This window comes from Coregonus lavaretus, assembly GCF_964263955.1.
Source record: "Coregonus lavaretus genome assembly, chromosome: 4".
NCBI classification, from domain to species: Eukaryota; Metazoa; Chordata; class Actinopteri; order Salmoniformes; family Salmonidae; genus Coregonus; species Coregonus lavaretus.
The window spans coordinates 12,303,098-12,322,481 of NC_139991.1; the positions used below are offsets into that span (position 1 = coordinate 12,303,098).

At 44.2% G+C, this 19,384-nt stretch overlaps 1 protein-coding gene across 1 annotated transcript in view; it reads left to right on the top strand.

Moving 5' to 3' along the window:
• LOC311128414 (synaptotagmin-7-like) overlaps positions 1–19,384 on the top strand; it is a gene marked incomplete at both ends in the record, with an annotated part of 98,185 nt that overhangs the window by 59,180 nt on the left and 19,621 nt on the right. The window contains 4 exons of the mRNA XM_084160539.1: positions 2,941–3,026; positions 6,019–6,153; positions 14,064–14,417; positions 18,145–18,270. Of these exons, the coding sequence (XP_084016665.1) occupies positions 2,941–3,026; positions 6,019–6,153; positions 14,064–14,417; positions 18,145–18,270 (701 nt within the window). The remainder of the gene's footprint in view (positions 1–2,940; positions 3,027–6,018; positions 6,154–14,063; positions 14,418–18,144; positions 18,271–19,384) is intronic.

Here is a 19,384-nt window from a genome sequence, read left to right on the forward strand (position 1 = left end):
ACACTTCTTTGGTTACTACATGATTCCATATCTGTTATTTCATAGTTTTGATGTCTGCACTATTATTCTACAATGTAGAAAATAGTAAAAATAAAGAAAAACCCTTGAATGAGTAGGTGTTCTAAAACTTTTGACTGGTAGTGTACATCGAGCCATGACTACATCAAGTAACTCATGCCAGCAGTAAAATTAGATTTAAAAAACAAATAGAAAATACACCTTATGGAACAGCGGGGACTGTGAAGCAACACAAACATAGACACATGCATACAAACACACGATAACATACGCATTATACACACATGTACACATAGATTTTGTGTTATAGATATGTAGCAGTAATCTAATCAAATCAAATCAAATTGTATTTGTCACATACACGTGTTTAGCAGATGTTATTGCGGGTGTTGCGAAATGCTTGTGCTTCTAGCTCCGACAGTGCAGTAATATCTAACAAGTAATATCTAACAATTTCACAACATATACCCAATACACACAAATCTAAGTAAGGAATGGAATTTAAGAATATATACATATATGGACAAGCAATGACAGAGTGGCATGGACTAAGATACAGTAGAATATTATAGAATACAGTATATACATATGAGATGAGTAGCGCAAGATATGTAAACATTATTAAAGTGACTAGTGTTCCATTTCTTAAAGTGGCCAGTGATTTCAATAGGCAGCAGCAGCCTCTAATGTTCTAGTGATAGCTATTTAACAGTCTGATGGCCTTGAGATAGAAGCTGTTTTTCATTCTCTCGGTCCTAGCTTTGATGCACCTGTACTGACCTCGCCTTCTGGATGATAGCGGGGTGAACAGGCAGTGGCTCGGGTGGTTGATGTCCTTGATGATCTTTTTGGCCTTCCTGCGACATCGGGTGCTGTAGGTGTCCTGGAAGGCGGGTAGTTTGCCTTCGGTAATGCGTTCGGCAGACCGCACCACCCTCTGGAGAGCCCTGTGGTTGCGGGCAGTTCAGTTGCCATACCAGGCGGTGATACAGCCCGACAGGATGCTCTCAATTGTGCATCTGTAAAAGTTTGTGAGGGTTTTAGGTGCCAATCCAAATTTCTTCAGCATCCTGAGGTTGAAGAGGCGCTGTTGCACCTTCTTCACCACACTGTCTGCGTGGGTGGACCATTCCAGTTTGTCAGTGATGTGTACGCCAAGGAACTTGAAGCTTTCCACCTTCTCCACTGCAGTCCCGTCGATGTGGATAGGGGGGTGCACCCTCTGCTGTTTCCTGAAGTCCACGATCATCTCCTTTGTTTTGTTGATGTTGAGTGAGAGGCTGTTTTCCTGGCACCACACTCCCAGAGCCCTCACCTCCTCCCTGTAGGCTGTCTCATCATTGTTTGTAATCAAGCCTACTACTGTTGTGTCGTTTGCAAACTTGATGATTGAGTTGGAGGCGTGCTTGGCCACGCAGTTATGGGTGAACAGGGAGTACAGGAGGGGGCTGAGCACGCACCCTTGTGGGGCCCCTGTGTTGAGGATCAGCGAAGTGGAGATGTTGTTTCTTACCTTCACCACCTGGGGGCGGCCCGTCAGGAAGTCCAGCTCCCAGTTGCACAGGGCGGGGTTCAGACCCAGGGCCACAAGCTTAATGATGAGCTTGGAGGGTACTATGGTGTTGAATGCTGAGCTATTGTCAATGAACAGCATTCTTACATAGGTATTCCTCTTGTCCAGATGGGATATGGCAGTGTGCAGTGTGATGGCGATTGCATCGTCTGTGAATCTATTGGGGCGGTAAGCCTAGGGTGACAGGTAAGGTAGAGATGATATGATCCTTGACTTGTCTCTCAAAGCACTTCATGATGACAGAGGTGAGTGCTACGGGGCGATAGTTATTTAGTTCAGTTACCTTTGCTTTCTTGGGTACAGGAACAATGGTGGCCATCTTGAAGCATGTGGGGACAGCAGACTGGGAAAGGGAGAGATTAAATATGTCCGTAAACACACCAGCCAGCTGGTCTGCGCATGCTCTGAGTGGAGTAGAGGCCTGAGGGCACACACTTAATATGTTGTGAAATCTGGTATGAATGTATTTTAATGTTTTTAAAATGTATAACTGCCTTAATTTTGCTGGACCCCAGCTAATGGGGATCCATAATAAATACAAATACAAATACAAAATAATATCACAATAGTCAGAGTGTTCATATTCAGAAGTTCCTTTTATTTAATTTGTAAACATTTCAACTGTATTAAATTATAACTTTTTTCCATTCCACAAAAAATGTACACACATCAAAATAAAGGTATCTTTCTTCTCTTTCTTGTGATGTAAGTGTCTAGACGATGCGTTAAATCCCTGACTAAGTTTTAGCGTTCTTGTAGATGCAACGGAAAGAGAATGTATTCCATTGAGCCCATTTCAGCCATTACTGTGGTGTGTTTGACAGGTCATTACAAACATTTCCGCGGTCATAACGTTAACGGGAAAAAACGACAGGCACAAGGAAGAGTATGAAAGAGTCACAGGAGTAAAATGAAAGCAATCAATCAGCGAAATTTAAGTGACAAGTGGATTTTGCACCCCTCAAAGACAGGAAATGGCTGAAAAAGACAGATCCTCAGGTGGGCGGGGCATGCACGTTGCTGCTGTATGTGCTGGCTCGCATCCAAAGTGTTGCTCTTCTGTCTCTGCCTGGAATCATTTAGCATATTCTTGACACCTGATGGCATTCTAAAGGCTCTGTATTGAAGGCTCCACTGGTAAAGTGTTTTCAGATGTAAACAGCAATCAAGACAGCGCACAGAGCGACACAAAGCAATGGACAAGAAGGAAATTATTTTTCTCTCTTTCTCTCTCTCTCTCTCTCTCTCTCTCTCTCTCTCTCGCTCTCTCTCGCTCTCTCTCGCTCTCTCTCTCTCTATCTCTCTCTCTCTCTCTCTCGCTCTCTCTCGCTCTCTCTTGCTCTCTCCAGGGGAAGAGGAACAAGCCTGGGGTGGAGGCAGCCAGCACCCCAGATTCAGTTCAGATTCGTGGCCGAGGGGAAAACAAAGCCATCAAGTAGGTATTGGATGGGGGGGGGGGGGGGGGGGGTGAGCTCAGGTCTACTGTATCTTGTCACCAGGAGGGAATTCATCAAGTAATACTTAATTGTCACATAGGGGAATTTGCTTGGCAACAATACAGGCATTCCTGGCATACATGTAACACAACACAGGACATGCAACACTTCACTTTATACAACATATCACAGGTAGATATAGGTAGTGTCTGGTGTCTGCTAAAGCCCCAGTAGAATGGCTACAATGTTTCAAGCGGAGATCCATCTCCTCATGTAATCTGTTGTTTCACACCGTTCTTTATTCACATCAGACCAGTTTATTGAAACAGGGAAGACAGAAGACATTTTTGTAATACCCACTTGAGTCTGAACACTTTAAAACACAATCTTTGGGAGTTAATGGGCTTGCCTGTGTTTGTGTGTGTAAATGAATGATGACTCGCTGGGCTGGAAGAGGCTGGCTGAGCTATGAGGGATTCACTACAGCACAGCTAACATGGACTGTCAAGAGGACAAGAGGCAAAGACCTGGGTGTGCTCAAATAAAAGGCAAAAACACTGAAACCCGCTAAGATATGGAGAGGAAGGAACATATTTAGCAAGGGAAAGAGCAGTTGTGGTTGTTAAATAAGAGCATCTTGACAACTCATCACAGTCCTTCCTGTGAAAACAAGAGGCATAAATTATAGCATACTTAATTTGACAGGCTTCAGATAAAGAGCATGTTAAACTCCAGTAAGATTAGGCACTACACGATGTGTCCCTGAACACTCAATGGAACTGTAATAATAACTTACTGATAAGCCACTAGTCTACAGTCCAACTGCAGTGTTACTTCATTTTACAGCCTGAATGTGATTACCTTGGCTGAGTTTCAGTTGAAATGTGCATTACATCTAGAGTGTAAACCTAAAACCATTGATCTACTTGGATTGCACTAATGTATCCTTTATCTCAATGCCTTGTAAAGTACAATTGTCAGAATCACTTAATTGAGCACTATACCTAATATTGAGCGTATCATAGTACATTTATAACTGTAGCCCAATCCCAATAAAAAAATAGTATATACCTGCAGCAATGTTTTGATGATATATTCTACTGTATGACTGTTTGTTGTTAACATTCCTCCTTCATGGTTGCAGCTGCGCAGCCCAAGGCCTGACTGATGGTGGACTCTGTCTAAAGCTAACCCAGCAGTCCTCTCCCTCCTCTGTCACCATTCCACCTGTTCTCCCATTCTCCCTTTTATCACTCTCCTCTCTGTTTTATTTCTCTCTTCTCTCTTTCTGTCTCTCTCCCTTTTTCAAAAGTATGTTTTATCTGTGTAACCAACCTTTGCTGTTTCACTTTGACTTATAACATGCTATATATTACTCTGTGATTGACGTTGAATACATGTTTAACTCTTTCACTGTTTTCTAATCCCTTGTACAGAGAGAATCAATTAATTTGTCCATGAGTCTGGATGCTGTATCAGCTCAAAGAATAGACAATATGCTTTTCCCAAACCCCATCCCCTTTAAACCGATATACTCTTTACCTTCCTTAATACACTTGTTTTTCTACTTGCTTTTCCAAGACATAAATGTTTTGCTCTGAAACTGTATTACGAATATTATAATGGAATTACTTTTATAAATGCAGGACCAGGGCCGGATTACCGAACGGGCACGCAGGGCAGAATCACTTTTATTAAACTGACTTTTATTAAACTGATTACTTTTATTAAACTGAAGTAAAATTGCTGTTCTGTTGGTGTATGCACCGAACACTTACGATAGCTCATTTTATGACCAATTCTGTACCCTGACACTAGATTTAGCTGACTTCAGACTAATTATTGGCGGCGATTTTAATGCAGTTTGGGAGTACAGGCTAGACAGATCTGGGCAGACAGAGGAGAGAGACCAGCATCTTACCTCTGTGGCACTGCGGAAATGGGCAAATGAGGCGGCAGTTGACGATTAATGGCGAATTATGAGTCCCACCTCTGGAATTTCACCTTTTTCTCTCGTCGACACAAATCCTTCTCTCGAATTGACTTTATATTCACTTCAAAGGACCTGTTCAACAAAGTTCTTGATATAGATGTATTACCCATGGCCCTCACCGACCATCGAGCTGTGCTTTGCAGACCTGCTATCAGAAATTACAAACAACTTTTAATTTACCGGGCAAATCCTTCTTTTATTTACAATTTCCCTCTGCCATGCGAGCATATGGTGTTCCCTGGGGCGAAACACTACCAACTCACCCCCTCTGCAAAAAAATTGAGAACCGGCCTAAACCCAGGGGACTGTTTTCTGATCTCAGAAGCCCCTGCCAATCAACCTACTATAGAAGAGAGACCTCTTACATTCAATCACTGAAATTAACTGGTAAACTGTATGGTCTGTAATTCTCTCTTCTAGAAATCCTAATTATCAGAATATCCATTATAATTTTGTCCACAGATCTTATCTTACCCCAGATTATTCCAAATGAAAATATATCCAACCCCGAAATGCTCTCTATGCCCTCAGGGTGCTCCCGGTACCTGTGGGTGGGTGGGTGCAACTGTCCTGTGATGGGAGGGGTGGGCATAGTGGTCCTGTGGGAGAAAGTAAATGTTTTCTCTCTGCACCATGGCAGAATGTGTTGAAATGCAGTAAGTTCGCAGATTTCAGAAATGGGGGGCCCCCGGAGGTCGGTGCCCCAGGGCCCCAAATGTGGTAGTCCGGCCCTGTGCAGGACCCCCTATACCTAATGTATTTTCCAATTATTTTCTACAAATATTGGAGGTGTATCTCTATTGCCTGGATTGACATTTTTCTCATTCACCAAGGCTATTTCCCTGTCCTTTCTATCTCCAAGAAACATCATTCACTTCGCTCCACTGTGATTTGCTCTGCTGCTCTGACCTCTGACCTATCTCTCTTTCTATCCCTGAAACTCCTGCTCCATTGTGATTGGCTGTGCTGCTCTTACCTGTCTCTCTCTCTGGGCGCAGTGATCTAGACAGGGACTTTTGGAATAACAATGACAGCAGCAACGTGCAGCAGAGATGGAGCTCCTACCCGCCCAAGGAGTTCCTCTTAAACATGTCCCCCTATGCCCCGTATGGAGACCCTCGCCTCACGCCCAAGTGAGTCTCGGTCGCGGCTGGTAAGGGACCCCTCTCTCTGTGCAGGGCTGTAACGAAGCGGGGGAGCCAAGCCTCTCACATTGAGTTCTGTGAACCCGTATCCCCAACCCTCCACAACCCCCTCAGACTGACTCAATAGAACAACACTACATTCTAGAAACAGACAAACATTGCACACAAAATATGCATCCAAAGACACAGTACATTGTCTACATAGGAACACTAACATGCTACTCTAGTCCACTTGCATGCATTTCTCTCTGCCAGACGTACACGTACAGTGAGGGAAAAAAGTATTTGATCCCCTGCTGATTTTGTACGTTTGCCCACTGACAAAGAAATGATCAGTCTATAATTTTAATGGTAGGTTTATTTGAACAGTGAGAGACAGAAATAACAACAAAAAAATCCAGAAAAACGCATGTCAAAAATGTTATAAATTGATTTGCATTTTAATGAGGGAAATAAGTATTTGACCCCTGCAAAACATGACTTAGTACTTGGTGGCAAAACCCTTGTTGGCAATCACAGAGGTCAGACGTTTCTTGTAGTTGGCCACCAGGTTTGCACACATCTCAGGAGGGATTTTGTCCCACTCCTCTTTGCAGATCTTCTCTAAGTCATTAAGGTTTCGAGGCTGACGTTTGGCAACTCGAACCTTCAGCTCCCTCCACAGATTTTCTATGGGATTAAGGTCTGGAGACTGGCTAGTCCACTCCAGGACCTTAATGTGTTTCTTCTTGAGCCACTCCTTTGTTGCCTTGGCCGTGTGTTTTGGGTCATTGTCATGCTGGAATAACCATCCACGACCCATTGTAAATGCCCTGGCTGAGGGAAGGAGGTTCTCACCCAAGATTTGACGGTCCATGGCCCCGTTCATCGTCCCTTTGATGCGGTGAAGTTGTCCTGTCCCCTTAGCAGAAAAACACCCCCAAAGCATAATGTTTCCACCTCCATGTTTGACGGTGGGGGTGGTGTTCTTGGGGTCATAGGCAGCATTCCTCCTCCTCCAAACACGGCGAGTTGAGTTGATGCCAAAGAGCTCGATTTTGGTCTCATCTGACCACAACACTTTCACCCAGTTCTCCTCTGAATCATTCAGATGTTCATTGGCAAACTTCAGACGGGCATGTATATGTGCTTTCTTGAGCAGGGGGACATTGCGGGCGCTGCAGGATTTCAGTCCTTCACGGCGTAGTGTGTTACCAATTGTTTTCCTAGTGACTATGGTCCCAGCTGCCTTGAGATCATTGACAAGATCCTCCCGTGTAGTTCTGGGCTGATTCCTCACCGTTCTCATGATCATTGCAATTCCACGAGGTGAGATCTTGCATGGAGCCCCAGGCCGAGGGAGATTGACAGTTCTTTTGTGTTTCTTCCATTTGCGAATAATCGCACCAACTGTTGTCACCTTCTCACCAAGCTGCTTGGCGATGGTCTTGTAGCCCATTCCAGCCTTGTGTAGGTCTACAATCTTGTCCCTGACATCCTTGGAGAGCTCTTTGGTCTTGGCCATGGTGGAGAGTTTGGAATCTGATTGATTGATTGCTTCTGTGGACAGGTGTCTTTTATACAGGTAACAAACTGAGATTAGGAGCACTCCCTTTAAGAGTGTGCTCCTAATCTCAGCTCGTTACCTGTATAAAAGACACCTGGGAGCCAGAAATCTTTCTGATTGAGAGGGTCAAATACTAATTTCCCTCATTAAAATGCAAATCAATTTATACAATTTTTGACATACGTTTTTCTGGATTTTTTTGTTGTTATTCTGTCTCTCACTGTTCAAATAAACCTACCATTAAAATTATAGACTGATCATTTCTTTGTCAGTGGGCAAAAGTACAAAATCAGCAGGGGATCAAATACTTTTTATTGTATACAAGTAGCTAATTTGCAAAACAGTAGTTCTGAACCCAAGGCATAACCTAATGCATATGTCCCGGTAAAGGTCAAATGCAATAGCCTAAGGGGGCCAAACAGCATTATTAAGTGATGTTATCCAAGTAACATGCACATCTTACATATCTTCTGTCCTGGAAGAGTTCCGTTGATTGGCATTAGTAATTCCTTTTCCTGCAGCCAACAGGGTCTGAAAGGTAAAGCTATTTAGTATGCACTGTTGGCCATGCAGAATTAGATTGAGTCGTACAGGGCTGCCACTAGGATGTTTCTACTTGCCTCACCTTAGAGGTGACTGACATTAGTATAGCGATGGCCAGACGTGAGGTCAGCCTTGTCTCCCTCCAGCCCTCTGATCTTCATCTCGGGTGAGTCATAAATGGTACCCTATTCCCTCTGGTCAAAGGTAGTGCACTACATAGGGAATAGGGGGCCATTTGGGAGGCAGCCCTAGATTGAATCAAGAAGGGGGTTGTCTCTAGTGGCGTTACCAGGACAGATCAAATATGAATTGGATGGAGACACTAATAGATGCAGATCATGTCTGAAGCTGCCCACCAACTACAAACACACTATTCATTATACTAGCCTTTCCCATCTGGACACATGAATATGTGACATGAATCTTTAAAATACATACAAACAAACACACAATATTGACATACAGAAACTTAACATACTGAATCAACACTCCACATTTACCTATATACCAACCAACCAACCAACATTTGAAAAGCCTCCTCTTCCCTACAGCCCTGCCAGCCTCACTAACCCCTAACCTCTTACCCTTCACCTCCAGCCCATGGAGTGCTACCATGGAGACGGACAACCCTCAGACCATCTGAGCAGAAACCCTTTATAGATCCCACTTACACAGCCCAATATCCTCCTTTCCACCGCAACCAACCAACTAACCAACCAACCCCTAATCTTAAGGTTATTAACCTAACCGTAAACCCATTCCCCTCTGGTTAAACCATCCCCTCAGCTCTGTCATCGAGGGTTGACCGTTGTTTTTGGCTTTTGCTCCTAGTTTTTGCTGTTCTCGTTTTTTAGGCACATTCTATAGGAGTCCTGTGTTGTTCCCTCTCACCTCTCCTCACTCTGGTTGTGCCTAGTGGTTTTGTCACCACCACCACCTCCACCACCAGATGCTATAAGGCTGCCTCTCCTTATAGCTCTCCTTAGTCTGACCACCTGAGCCCTCTGGACACACCAGTGACTCTATAGCTGTACAGTACAGTACATGTATCACTAAAGGCTCTAATGTCATTGATGTTTTTCCTGCACTGAAATATATTGTTTAAGTAGAGAAAGTCGGTTTTTTCCTTCATTTTAAAGTGTACTAGAGAAGAGATAAAGAGGGGGTTTATTCTCAATGGGTGTATTGTCTTTAGAGTTCATGGGCTGTGATACAGTGAACCTGCTAGGATCCATTGATCCCTTTTTGAGATCCAGTCAAATGTTTGCCCTTTTCACCGTCATGTGACGAGGTCTTGAGCAAGGGATGGGAAGCTCTGTCCATAAGCTAAATATGACTTACCTTAAATCTCCCTAAATGGTCAACTTCATCCCTACCCCTATTTCTACCCCATGCTCAATGCATAACTGTTGCAGGCTGGGCCTCTGTCTAAAGTGTTGTCCCTCTCGACCAGCAGCTGTGCTCTCTGACTGTGTCTGTGTAGTGACCCTGTAGTGAAACTGTGTCTGGTCTGTCTGCTGTTGTCTCTGTGACGTTGTCTAGGTTACGGCTGCTTGTGCTGCTCTGGGTTACGCGGGAGAGGAATGAAGTGTGTACTCAACAGATTCACTGTGCTGATTAACTGCTATACACTACAATGTCTTACTATAGGCTTTCAAGCCACTCGCTCCAACAATGTCATTACACACACCATAACCTTTCGATCAAGCCTATCTGTTTCATTTAACGTTGTAGTTCCTACTGTACATGATAACAAAGTAGATCAACTGTTTCTTTTAAAATGTAAAGAGGCCATAGATAGCCTACATAATTCAATTATCATGACCCGCTCAGTTTTATTGCAAACACCATGAAGTCCTTGATAGAATAATCAATTTGGTCATGTATATTTGATGTGCAGTATAAAGTAAAGCTGCAGAATGGCCAGTCAGTCTAACTGACAGGTACTCAAAACACAGCCAGCATCTGTCTGTCTCAGTCCTACTGCACCCAAACACACACCACTCTGTCAGTCTTCCCATCTGGTTCAGACAGACAGACAGATATACACAGCGAATCTCAGCCCATCTCCCTCCTGCTAACCCAGCAGCAGCACAGCCCACTGACTTGCTGGATCCTCGTGGCTGTCTGCTACACCTCTGTACTGGAAACCTGTAGCTGGATTGATAACACTACCCCCATCCTAATGCTATTCTGCTGTGTGGTTCACCTTCTGGGTTGTTCAACCTCACTGATTCTACTGTTACTATCCACCTCTCTCTCTCTTTTTCTCTGTCTCCCTCTCTGTCTCTCTCTCCTCCGTCTGTCTCTGTCTTTCTCTCTCCTTTATGTCTGTGTCTGTCTGTCTATCTGGTGCCCCCTGTCTCTCAGTGGGGTGGAGAAGGGGGATGGGGGCGGGGCTGGGTGTGGGAGTGGGGCAGGTCCCAGTCGCAGTGACAGCGTGAGAAGCATAGTGACGGGGCTGGGCCCTGGCAGCAAGGCTGGGCGCTGGCAGACGGTCCAGAGCCACATGCAAGCCGGAGGCCTGAGGCCCAGAAAGTGAGTGACATGAGTGACACGGGTTGGCTGGGCATGAGGGCACACATGGGGGGTAATGCTGAGCACCACAGGGGCATGGTATAGATGGTTTGGGGGACTGCAATCAGAAGCAGCAAGGGTTATATGTGATATATGCTGCATTCGGTAGTGCAGAGATTTATGGGAGGAAAAATGGATGGAAAGATGGAAAGAGGGAAGAAACTATTGAAGACAATAATGAGCTGAAAATGTGAGTGCATGTACTGACATTCTGATGCATGGGAATCTGTTGTCATGGTAAGGCTCTGTTGACTAAAGAGAACATCCTCTCTCACAAACAAATACCAAAAGTTACGCAACGTCTGCTACTGCTTCATCGCTGTATTGGACCACAAAACAGTTAATCAAATATCTACTTTTTGATATGGAATATTATAGCAGGACCGTTCTTAAGACGCCTGAAACCAAATGTTAGTTGTGCATTTCCCTTTCCTCATGTACACTCTTAGAAAAAAAGGTGCTATCTAGAACCTAAAACGTTCTTTCGGCTGTCCCCATAGGATAACCTTTTAAAGAACCCTTTTGGTTCCAGGTAGAACCCTTTTGGGTTCCATATAGAACCCTTCCACAGAGGGTTCTACATGGAACTCAAAAGGGTTCTACCTGGAACCAAAAAGGGTTCTACTTGGAACCAATTGGGTTATCCTATGGAGACAGCCAAATAACCCTTTTTTCTAAGAGTGTATAACCATTTTAACACTTTCAGTCAAAATCCAATTCCCTGTTTACCTGCCTTCTTCACTCCTCTACTCTTTACCTCCCCTCTCCCCCTATCATATCTAACTTTCTCCCCATTTCTGGTCTGTAATTGGTTTCTATTTTGAGGTAGCCATGTGTGTCTATGTTTCTGCTGTAAGATACGTCTCACACTCCCCTCCCTCTACATCTGCCTCATTGCCTTTCTCCCCTCCTCAAGGCTCTTTCATTACAAATCACTCAAGGTTTTTAGTCAGTTTAATTGACTTTCTGGGTAGGATATATCTGAGAATCCCTTCTTAAGTCAGCAGAGGAGGATACAGGCAGCAGATAGAAGGGCTTATAGCCTGCCTGGCCATTTGAATGACAGGGTAGGTAAGTCGTTTACTATACACGCAGAGAGACAAATGAAATATATATTTGCAGTTTAATGTATTCAACCTTGGACAAGAGAGATATTGAAATAGTAGACAAATGTACAGTGAAAGAATTAGGTGTTGAGCTGGCTACGGTATCTGGGTAGGAGCTGTAAAAAGCCTAAGCCAACTTTATGACACAGTAGAAATGTATTTCTGCGTGAATTGGACTCGCAGATGTCTGGCTGGCCCTATGCCACGTACTCCATCCAGATTTATTGATGAATCATTCTGTCAGTTATGACAAAAATATTTGTTGGACTGTAAAATGTAGAGCATACTGCAGCTGATGTGGCGCATACTGCAGCATGGCACTGTGTGCATCATTGTTGGAGGAGCAGAGTGGAATTATTTTATTGAAATACTTTTATTTGATGTTGCTATCTATGCACTGCTGCTTTCAAATATACACTTCTATCTCTGGGTCACATTTATTCTTTATCTTGTTATATTTCTCTTGTCACTGATAGCTTGTAAGCTCAGCCCTCTTTCATACTTAATGCATCCATCCATATTATTTATTCCCTCCCTCATTCTTTAGATTCTTTATCCCGTATAAAAGGTCCAATGATAATACTTTGGATTCGATGAGTGAGAGGGATGATTTAGGCAGTGGTGATACAGGTGATCAGAGAGAGTGGGAAAGCATGATACTGATCAACTTCAATCAAACCAACCTAATGTCTTATATTATATACAATCCAAGCAAATCTGAAGGCACTTGCAGATTTTCTGGAATGTTTAAAGCAACATCCGTACACTCATCAAATGTGCTGTAACCGCAATAAGCACATACCATAAGCCCGTCCCAAGACACTTCCATACCCACTGACCATTCATTTAATGACAGTAACACTCATTCTCACTAACCACAGCCCATCTTCAGTCAACACATTGTCCTGAGCCGTATGTGAGCTATCTGAAAGGCCATGTGGGGAGTGGGGGGGGGCAAAATGCTGAAGTATGACTGGTATTAATCTGGTCCACAAAGTCCTCTCGGGGCCCTGCCTCTGGTGCTCTCCAGTAGAATTACTACAGCGCTGTGGAGCCGGCCCGGGGCCCACTGAAGAGCACAGTCGACACAGCCAAAGGCTGTAAATCCTCCAGTGCTGCACTAGCCTAAGACAGAGGCTGTTTAGCCAGAGCTTACAGTAATCATGAAGGGCAGAAATTGAAGGGGGAGAGTCGGGACGCACTATTAAAATAGTGTAAAAGCAGATGAATGATTAGAAAGACAGAGGGGTTTGAGGGAGGGGAGAGGGTTGTTTGGAGTCAGATTAATGGGTTGAAGTGATGGGTAAGGCAGGTCAGATTAATGGGTTGAACTGATGGGTAAAGCAGGTCAGATTAATGGGTTGAACTGATGGGTAAGGCAGGTCAGATTAATGGGTTGAATTGATGGGTAAGGCAGGTCAGATTAATGGGTTGAACTGATGGGTAAGGCAGGTCAGATTAATGGGTTGAACTGATGGGTAAGGCAGGTCAGATTAATGGGTTGAACTGATGGGTAAGGCAGGTCAGATGAATGGAGCAAACAAAGACCAGTTGAGCTAAGAGAAGCAGCATAGAGTGAGAGGTAGCTAGGAGGCTAGTGTAAAGTCATCATGGGCTAGAGGGGAAAGATGGATACAAAGGAGGAGGAAGAGGTCAAGGTAAATCTGGGAGGAAAGGGACATGAAAAGGGTAAGAGCAGTGGATGGAGGAAAATAGAGATGAAGGCTGTTAGCTCCTGTTTGGTGTTGGCCTGAGCACTGTCAAAAACAAGCCTACCCACAGACTGTCAGACACTCACATACAAGCATGTTATACAACTGTACGACTACTGCTAAACTGCTTTAACCTGACAATGCTCTATTTCTTGTTTTTCATCTCTCCATACCTCCTTTCTCTTTGTTGAACTCTCTGGACCCGTCCTCATTTTTGTTCCCTCTGGTACTTCTATTGTACTCACCCCACCACTCTCCCCCTGTATCTCCTATTTTCCAATTATGGATCTCTTCTGTCAATCTCTCTGGTTACCACTATCCTTCTCCTTTGTCCCTCACCTTCCCTCTTCTCTCACGTGCAACCCCTGCAAAACCCTTGTTACCCTCTCTTCCCTTGCTACTCTGTCTGGTCAGTTTTGGGGACCCATCCCTCTCAGCTGCCTCTACCCTGGAGCACATTCCATCCTCAGCAGCAGCCCGTCCTCGTCCCCTGGTGCGACAGCAGAGTCTCCAGCAGCCTCTCACCCACCAGCCTCCTCCGGGTCCCAGTGACCCCCCAGCCACCTCCCAGAGCCTGGGCCAGCTGCACACAGGGCCCGGGGGCGGGGGGCACCGGGGAGGCCCGCGGGGGGTGCGGGGGAGTCCGGCGGGGACAGGTGCTTCCCGGTACAGAGGAGCAGGAGGAGGACGCTCCAGGTCCAACCCAGGCAGCTGGGACCACATGATGGGACAGATCCGCAACAGAGGACTGGACGTCAAGTCTTTCCTGTGAGTCTGCTGGTCTGGGAATGTTCTAGATTCTGCTCTTGGTTCTATTCTGAACCTGTCTGCACTGTCTTCTGTCTGTCTCTCACTGTGTTGTCCTTATTATATCAAATCTCCCCCCTTCTCCTCAGGTAATTGTCCTAAAGCGTTTCATATACTGTAAGATTTACTCCCCAAATGCCAAGCCTAAGCCATGTACTGTAGCTATAATGACATAGTTTTACTTCTTGTTTTTTGGCATTACTTTAATAGTTTGTGTAATTTATGCATTGTTCTTGGTTACTCTGTCTGTATGCCCTTTAGTGTCTGTTTTTAAGTTTACTTAAAGTTACGTGTATTATCTTTGCATAGGTCACACTTGTCTACCCGAGGGTAGGGGACAAACTATTTGAGCTAATAAGCATGCTGCAGCTGCACACTATACTCTGAAGTCTTTACTGTGTGTGTGTGTGTGTGTGTGTGTGTGTGTGTGTGTGTGTGTGTGTGTGTGTGTGTGTGTGTGTGTGTGTGTGTGTGTGTGTGTGTGTGTGTGTGTGTGTGTGTGTGTGTGTGTGTGTATGAGTGCATGTGAGCTTGTGTATATCCCATTTATAGCCTGTGTGCATTAACATGGGTGCAGGGGTTAAGCAGCAGCATGTAGAAACTCCACACTGCATTGATCTCCTGTCTACAGCATCATTACTCCCACGATGGACTGTCACTATTAGAGAGAGAGAGAGAGATAAAGGTAGAGAGGAGTAGTGTGTGAAAGATGGAAAGAGAAGGGGTATATGATGAAGGTTAAACCCAAGGAGACGAGGAGGGGTTGTTGAGGTGGAGAGAGAGTTCAATTCACTGTGTGGATATGGATTGCAAACTACCACTTCCTAATTCGATTTAGCTATAACGTTTACAATATTCTATGATAAAGCTAAATGTGACAAATGTACCGCTAAATGTACGTTTCACCGTACACTTTAAGGTTCCCAGAATAATTTGTTATCAACCACTGTACAAAACAGCAAAACTTTTTTTTTTTTATTGCCCTGCAGTCAGCAGAACTTCAGTACTTCACAGACCACTCATAGCATATTGGAGACAGTAGATCTACTGTAGGTGGGGGAGCAATCTGGAGGCCAGAAACTCCTGACACATTTGATGGTGTCACCGATTTTCCAATGAATCTGGTGTTGAAATGATTGGCTGGGGATTAACCATTTGTTTGCGAAACAAAACACAGCGATTCCTTCTCCTGTGTGTGTGTGTGGACGATGATGGATGTCTGAGTCTGTGTAGGGCAGCCTGCGGACCCCCCCGACCCCCCTGCCCTCCACTTGAGTCTCTCTGGCCCATTAACACAGGCCCCTGACCAGGGACCTCCTCACTAAATCATCGCTCGATAAAGGCAGGGCAGATATGTGGAACATGGACGGAGAGGTGGCCTTGCCCACAGTCCCTGTAAACATGAATTGTTCTGGGCTGGGAGGGACGAGGCTCTGGGGGATCGGAGGATGGGGGGGGGGTGCAGCAATCGAAGTAACTTGGTGTTGGTGGTGTTAATAGCCCCCTCATTTAAGTGCTGCCTTGTTTTATACTGAGTGTTATCAATTAGGCTAATGTAGGTGTTACAGTTGTTCTCAATCGTGTACAAGCAAGTTTTGGATCTGGGTTGAAACGAATAGCAGAACAGCAATTATCAAATGCTCAAAAACATTTACAGAACTTCTGATCATTTTCTTGCCTTAGTACCTGACTTGCATATCTTAGACCACCTTTTGCAAAACATTAAATACAAATGTTAGTGAATACAACATTCACTGTTAAGTGTTTTGTTCACAGAATATCAACACATTGTTTTTATCAGAAGAGAAATGTGTTCAATTGTGTTCACTGTTTCGGGCAATCAGTAAATACTACTGCACGGAATTCTAAATCATCCTATCAGTGTCATACCACGTACAATAGAAAGATCTAGGCAATGCGGACTGTCTAATTGTTATGATTTTTTTTTTATATTGCGGATATGGAGAGATGCAGAGAATTAAGTTGGGTTACTTCTACCTAACTTTGGGTTAGTCCTAAGTCATCATCTCTAACACTGTGACCTTCCATTATAGAGCTTTGCTTTGGTGTGAATGTAGGCCTATTAATTCATATCAGTTGTGTTCCTCCATTGTATTCATCTTTCCTTATTTCTATTGTGGATTGTGTTTCTGTGCGCCAATGAAAAGTTTACAAAACTATGAGCAAACCAGCCTATGTATTGAATACATGGAATTGGATTGTGATGATACTGATAAATGAATCCTGCAGACAATGTTTTTTAATTTTTTTATCAGGACTGATATTTGATTTTATGTTAATTAAATTGTTTGGTGATAAATGCAATTGCCCATAATTCTGCACCTTGAATAGTTGTACTTTATTTCGATCATCATGATTTAGTGACTGCAAAGAAAGTGTATTGATCTACATGGATTTTTAAAACACAGACAACATCTCTGTTTTGTCTGCTTGGACTCAAGAGATAAGTATGGTTGCGTTAATCTTTTTGCAGGCAGTCGTGTTCTTTTGCTAAATGTATTTACAATTTTGAGAGAGAGAGAGAGAGAGAGGGAGAGAGAGAGGGAGAGAGAGAGAGAGAGAGAGAGAGAGAAAGAGAGGGAGAGAGAGGGAGAGAGGGAGAGAGGGAGAGGGAGTGTGAGAGAGAGAGAGAGAGAGAGAGGGGGGGGGAGAGAGAGAGAGAGAGAGAGAGAGAGAGAGAGAGAGAGAGAGAGAACATAGGAGATGCTGTAGAATGGCAGAAATAGAAAGGACATAAAAAGAAAATATTTGGGTCAAAGATGGAGGGAAAGAAAAACTGCTTGAAGAAGGAGGAAAAGCCACAAACAGAATGAATAGCTGTATGATGCACAGACTCCATGTGTCATTTAGGTAGCTGGACATGGAGCAAAACATATGATAGCTACTAGTATTGACTACACACTATGCTTGAGTTTGTCCCCCAAAGAGAATATGTTGTGATATTCTTGTGCAGGAAGACAGAAGATGATTAGAGAACAGTGAGGGTCAGAGGAGGTTTTGTTGAACAGGGGTCAGGAATGTGTTATGTAAAGGCCCTGTGAGGGAAGGAATAGAATGATGGAGAGAGTTAGACAGGACAGGGTCCCGGGAAACAGTGACTCACCTCACAGCTTTACACAAACCGGGGGAGAGGGGCCCAGCCCCTAGGGGAACCTAAGGTAGTCTCTGTGTGTTTTTGTGTGTGTGTGTGTGTCTCTGTGTGTGTGTGTGTGTGTGTGTGTGTGTGTGTGTGTGTGTATGTGTGTGTGTGTGTGTGTGTGTGTGTGTGTGTGTGTGTGTGTGTGTGTGTGTGTGTGTGTGTGTGTGTGTGTGTGTGTGTGTGTGTGTGTGTAAGAGCAGGAGTGTGTGAATGTTTGCTTGTTAAGAGCACTGTGTGCCTGGCCCCTTTCAGACTGCAGCATACTTCAATATGACTAAAGCCTGTAACACGTTACGCTTCAAAGCACACAGAAAGTAAACAATCTGTGTCTACAACAGCTTGGGTTCAATTAAATGTTTTAAGGATGAGGTTTTGTAGCAATCCAAGTGATAATATGTAAATGTTTCACCAATCAATATCACCTTGACCTTTCTCTCCTCTTGACAGTTTTTTCAACTACCTCTCTACTCTGTACTCATTGTGTGTGTTGTGTTGTGTGTGTTGTGTTGTGTGTGTTGTGTCGAGCAGCGAGGGGAAGATGGTTGTTCTGTCTCTAGCAATCGGGCTGGCTGAACAAGATGATTTCGCCAACCTCCCAGATCTACAGGAAGCACCGGCGTGCCAAGAAAACTCAACTCCACCGGACAAATCAAGGTACCAGCCAGCCTACGAACAAAAGAGTGAAAGGAAGAGAAAGGAGAGGGTGAAAGACAAAGAAAGAAAGAAAGAAAGAAAGAAAGAAAGAAAGAAAGAAAGAAAGAAAGAAAGAAAGAAAGAAAGAAAGAAAGAAAGAAAGAAAGAAAGAAAGAAAGAAAGAAAGAGTTGAGCGATAAAGCCATTGTGAAATGGGATTAGAGAGATTTAAGGAAAATAGTTGGTGTAGACTTCTCAGCAGTGTGTGTGATGTTAGGAGGTTCAGAGAAGATCCTTGTGGTCCAGTTTTGAAGCTGCTGTGTGATCGGCATGATCCACAGTGAGAGGGAGCCTATAACGATCTAATGGGGATGCTGTAATTGGATGTCTGACAGAAGCATCTGATTGGTTGGTTTCAGTGTCTTCCTGCTGTGAGAGTTCTGCGTTAGTACCGTAGTAACATAATTAGATATAGTCACTCTGAGAAGTTAGCAGGAAGTAATGAGCTGTATTACATATTCAATAAGCTTCTGCTCACCATATATTGTCTCTGATCCCAGCCAATCAACCCTTCCCCAATTCCCTCGCCTGATTGAAATAGGAAGCAGGTAATAACACTTGAATGTCCTTTCATCAAGTGTTAACTATGTGTCTACATCCTGTCCATCTTCATTGGTCCTAGCCTTACCGCAACTTATTTGTTTGTGTTTACTTTTGCCATTTTAAGTCAGCTTTGGCTTTGTTTCCTCTGTTTTCCATGCTCCCTTGTTCTTTTCATGCTCCCTCTCATCCTGCCTCCCCCTTGTTAGCCTGTTTGGCTTCTCGCCAGCTCAAAGAGGGTTTGATCTGCGTGTCTCCGTTCCTCAGCAGGGAGCATGGTGGGGGCGGACTCATTATTCGGGAGTGTGGTCCCCCTGTGTGAAATGCCTGTCTAAAAATATGCTAACCCCTCTTCTGCCACCAACTCCATATGCATTCCCCAACAGCTGACAGAGACAAACACGCTAACAGCCAACTACCAGCTGGGAAATAGGAACCAGAGCAACTCTTGTAGTGAGCAAACAGCTAGATAGGCTGCCGTGTTATCACCTAAAACGTTCTCAGGACTTGAGTGCTCTGTTTGCCTCCTATCCCT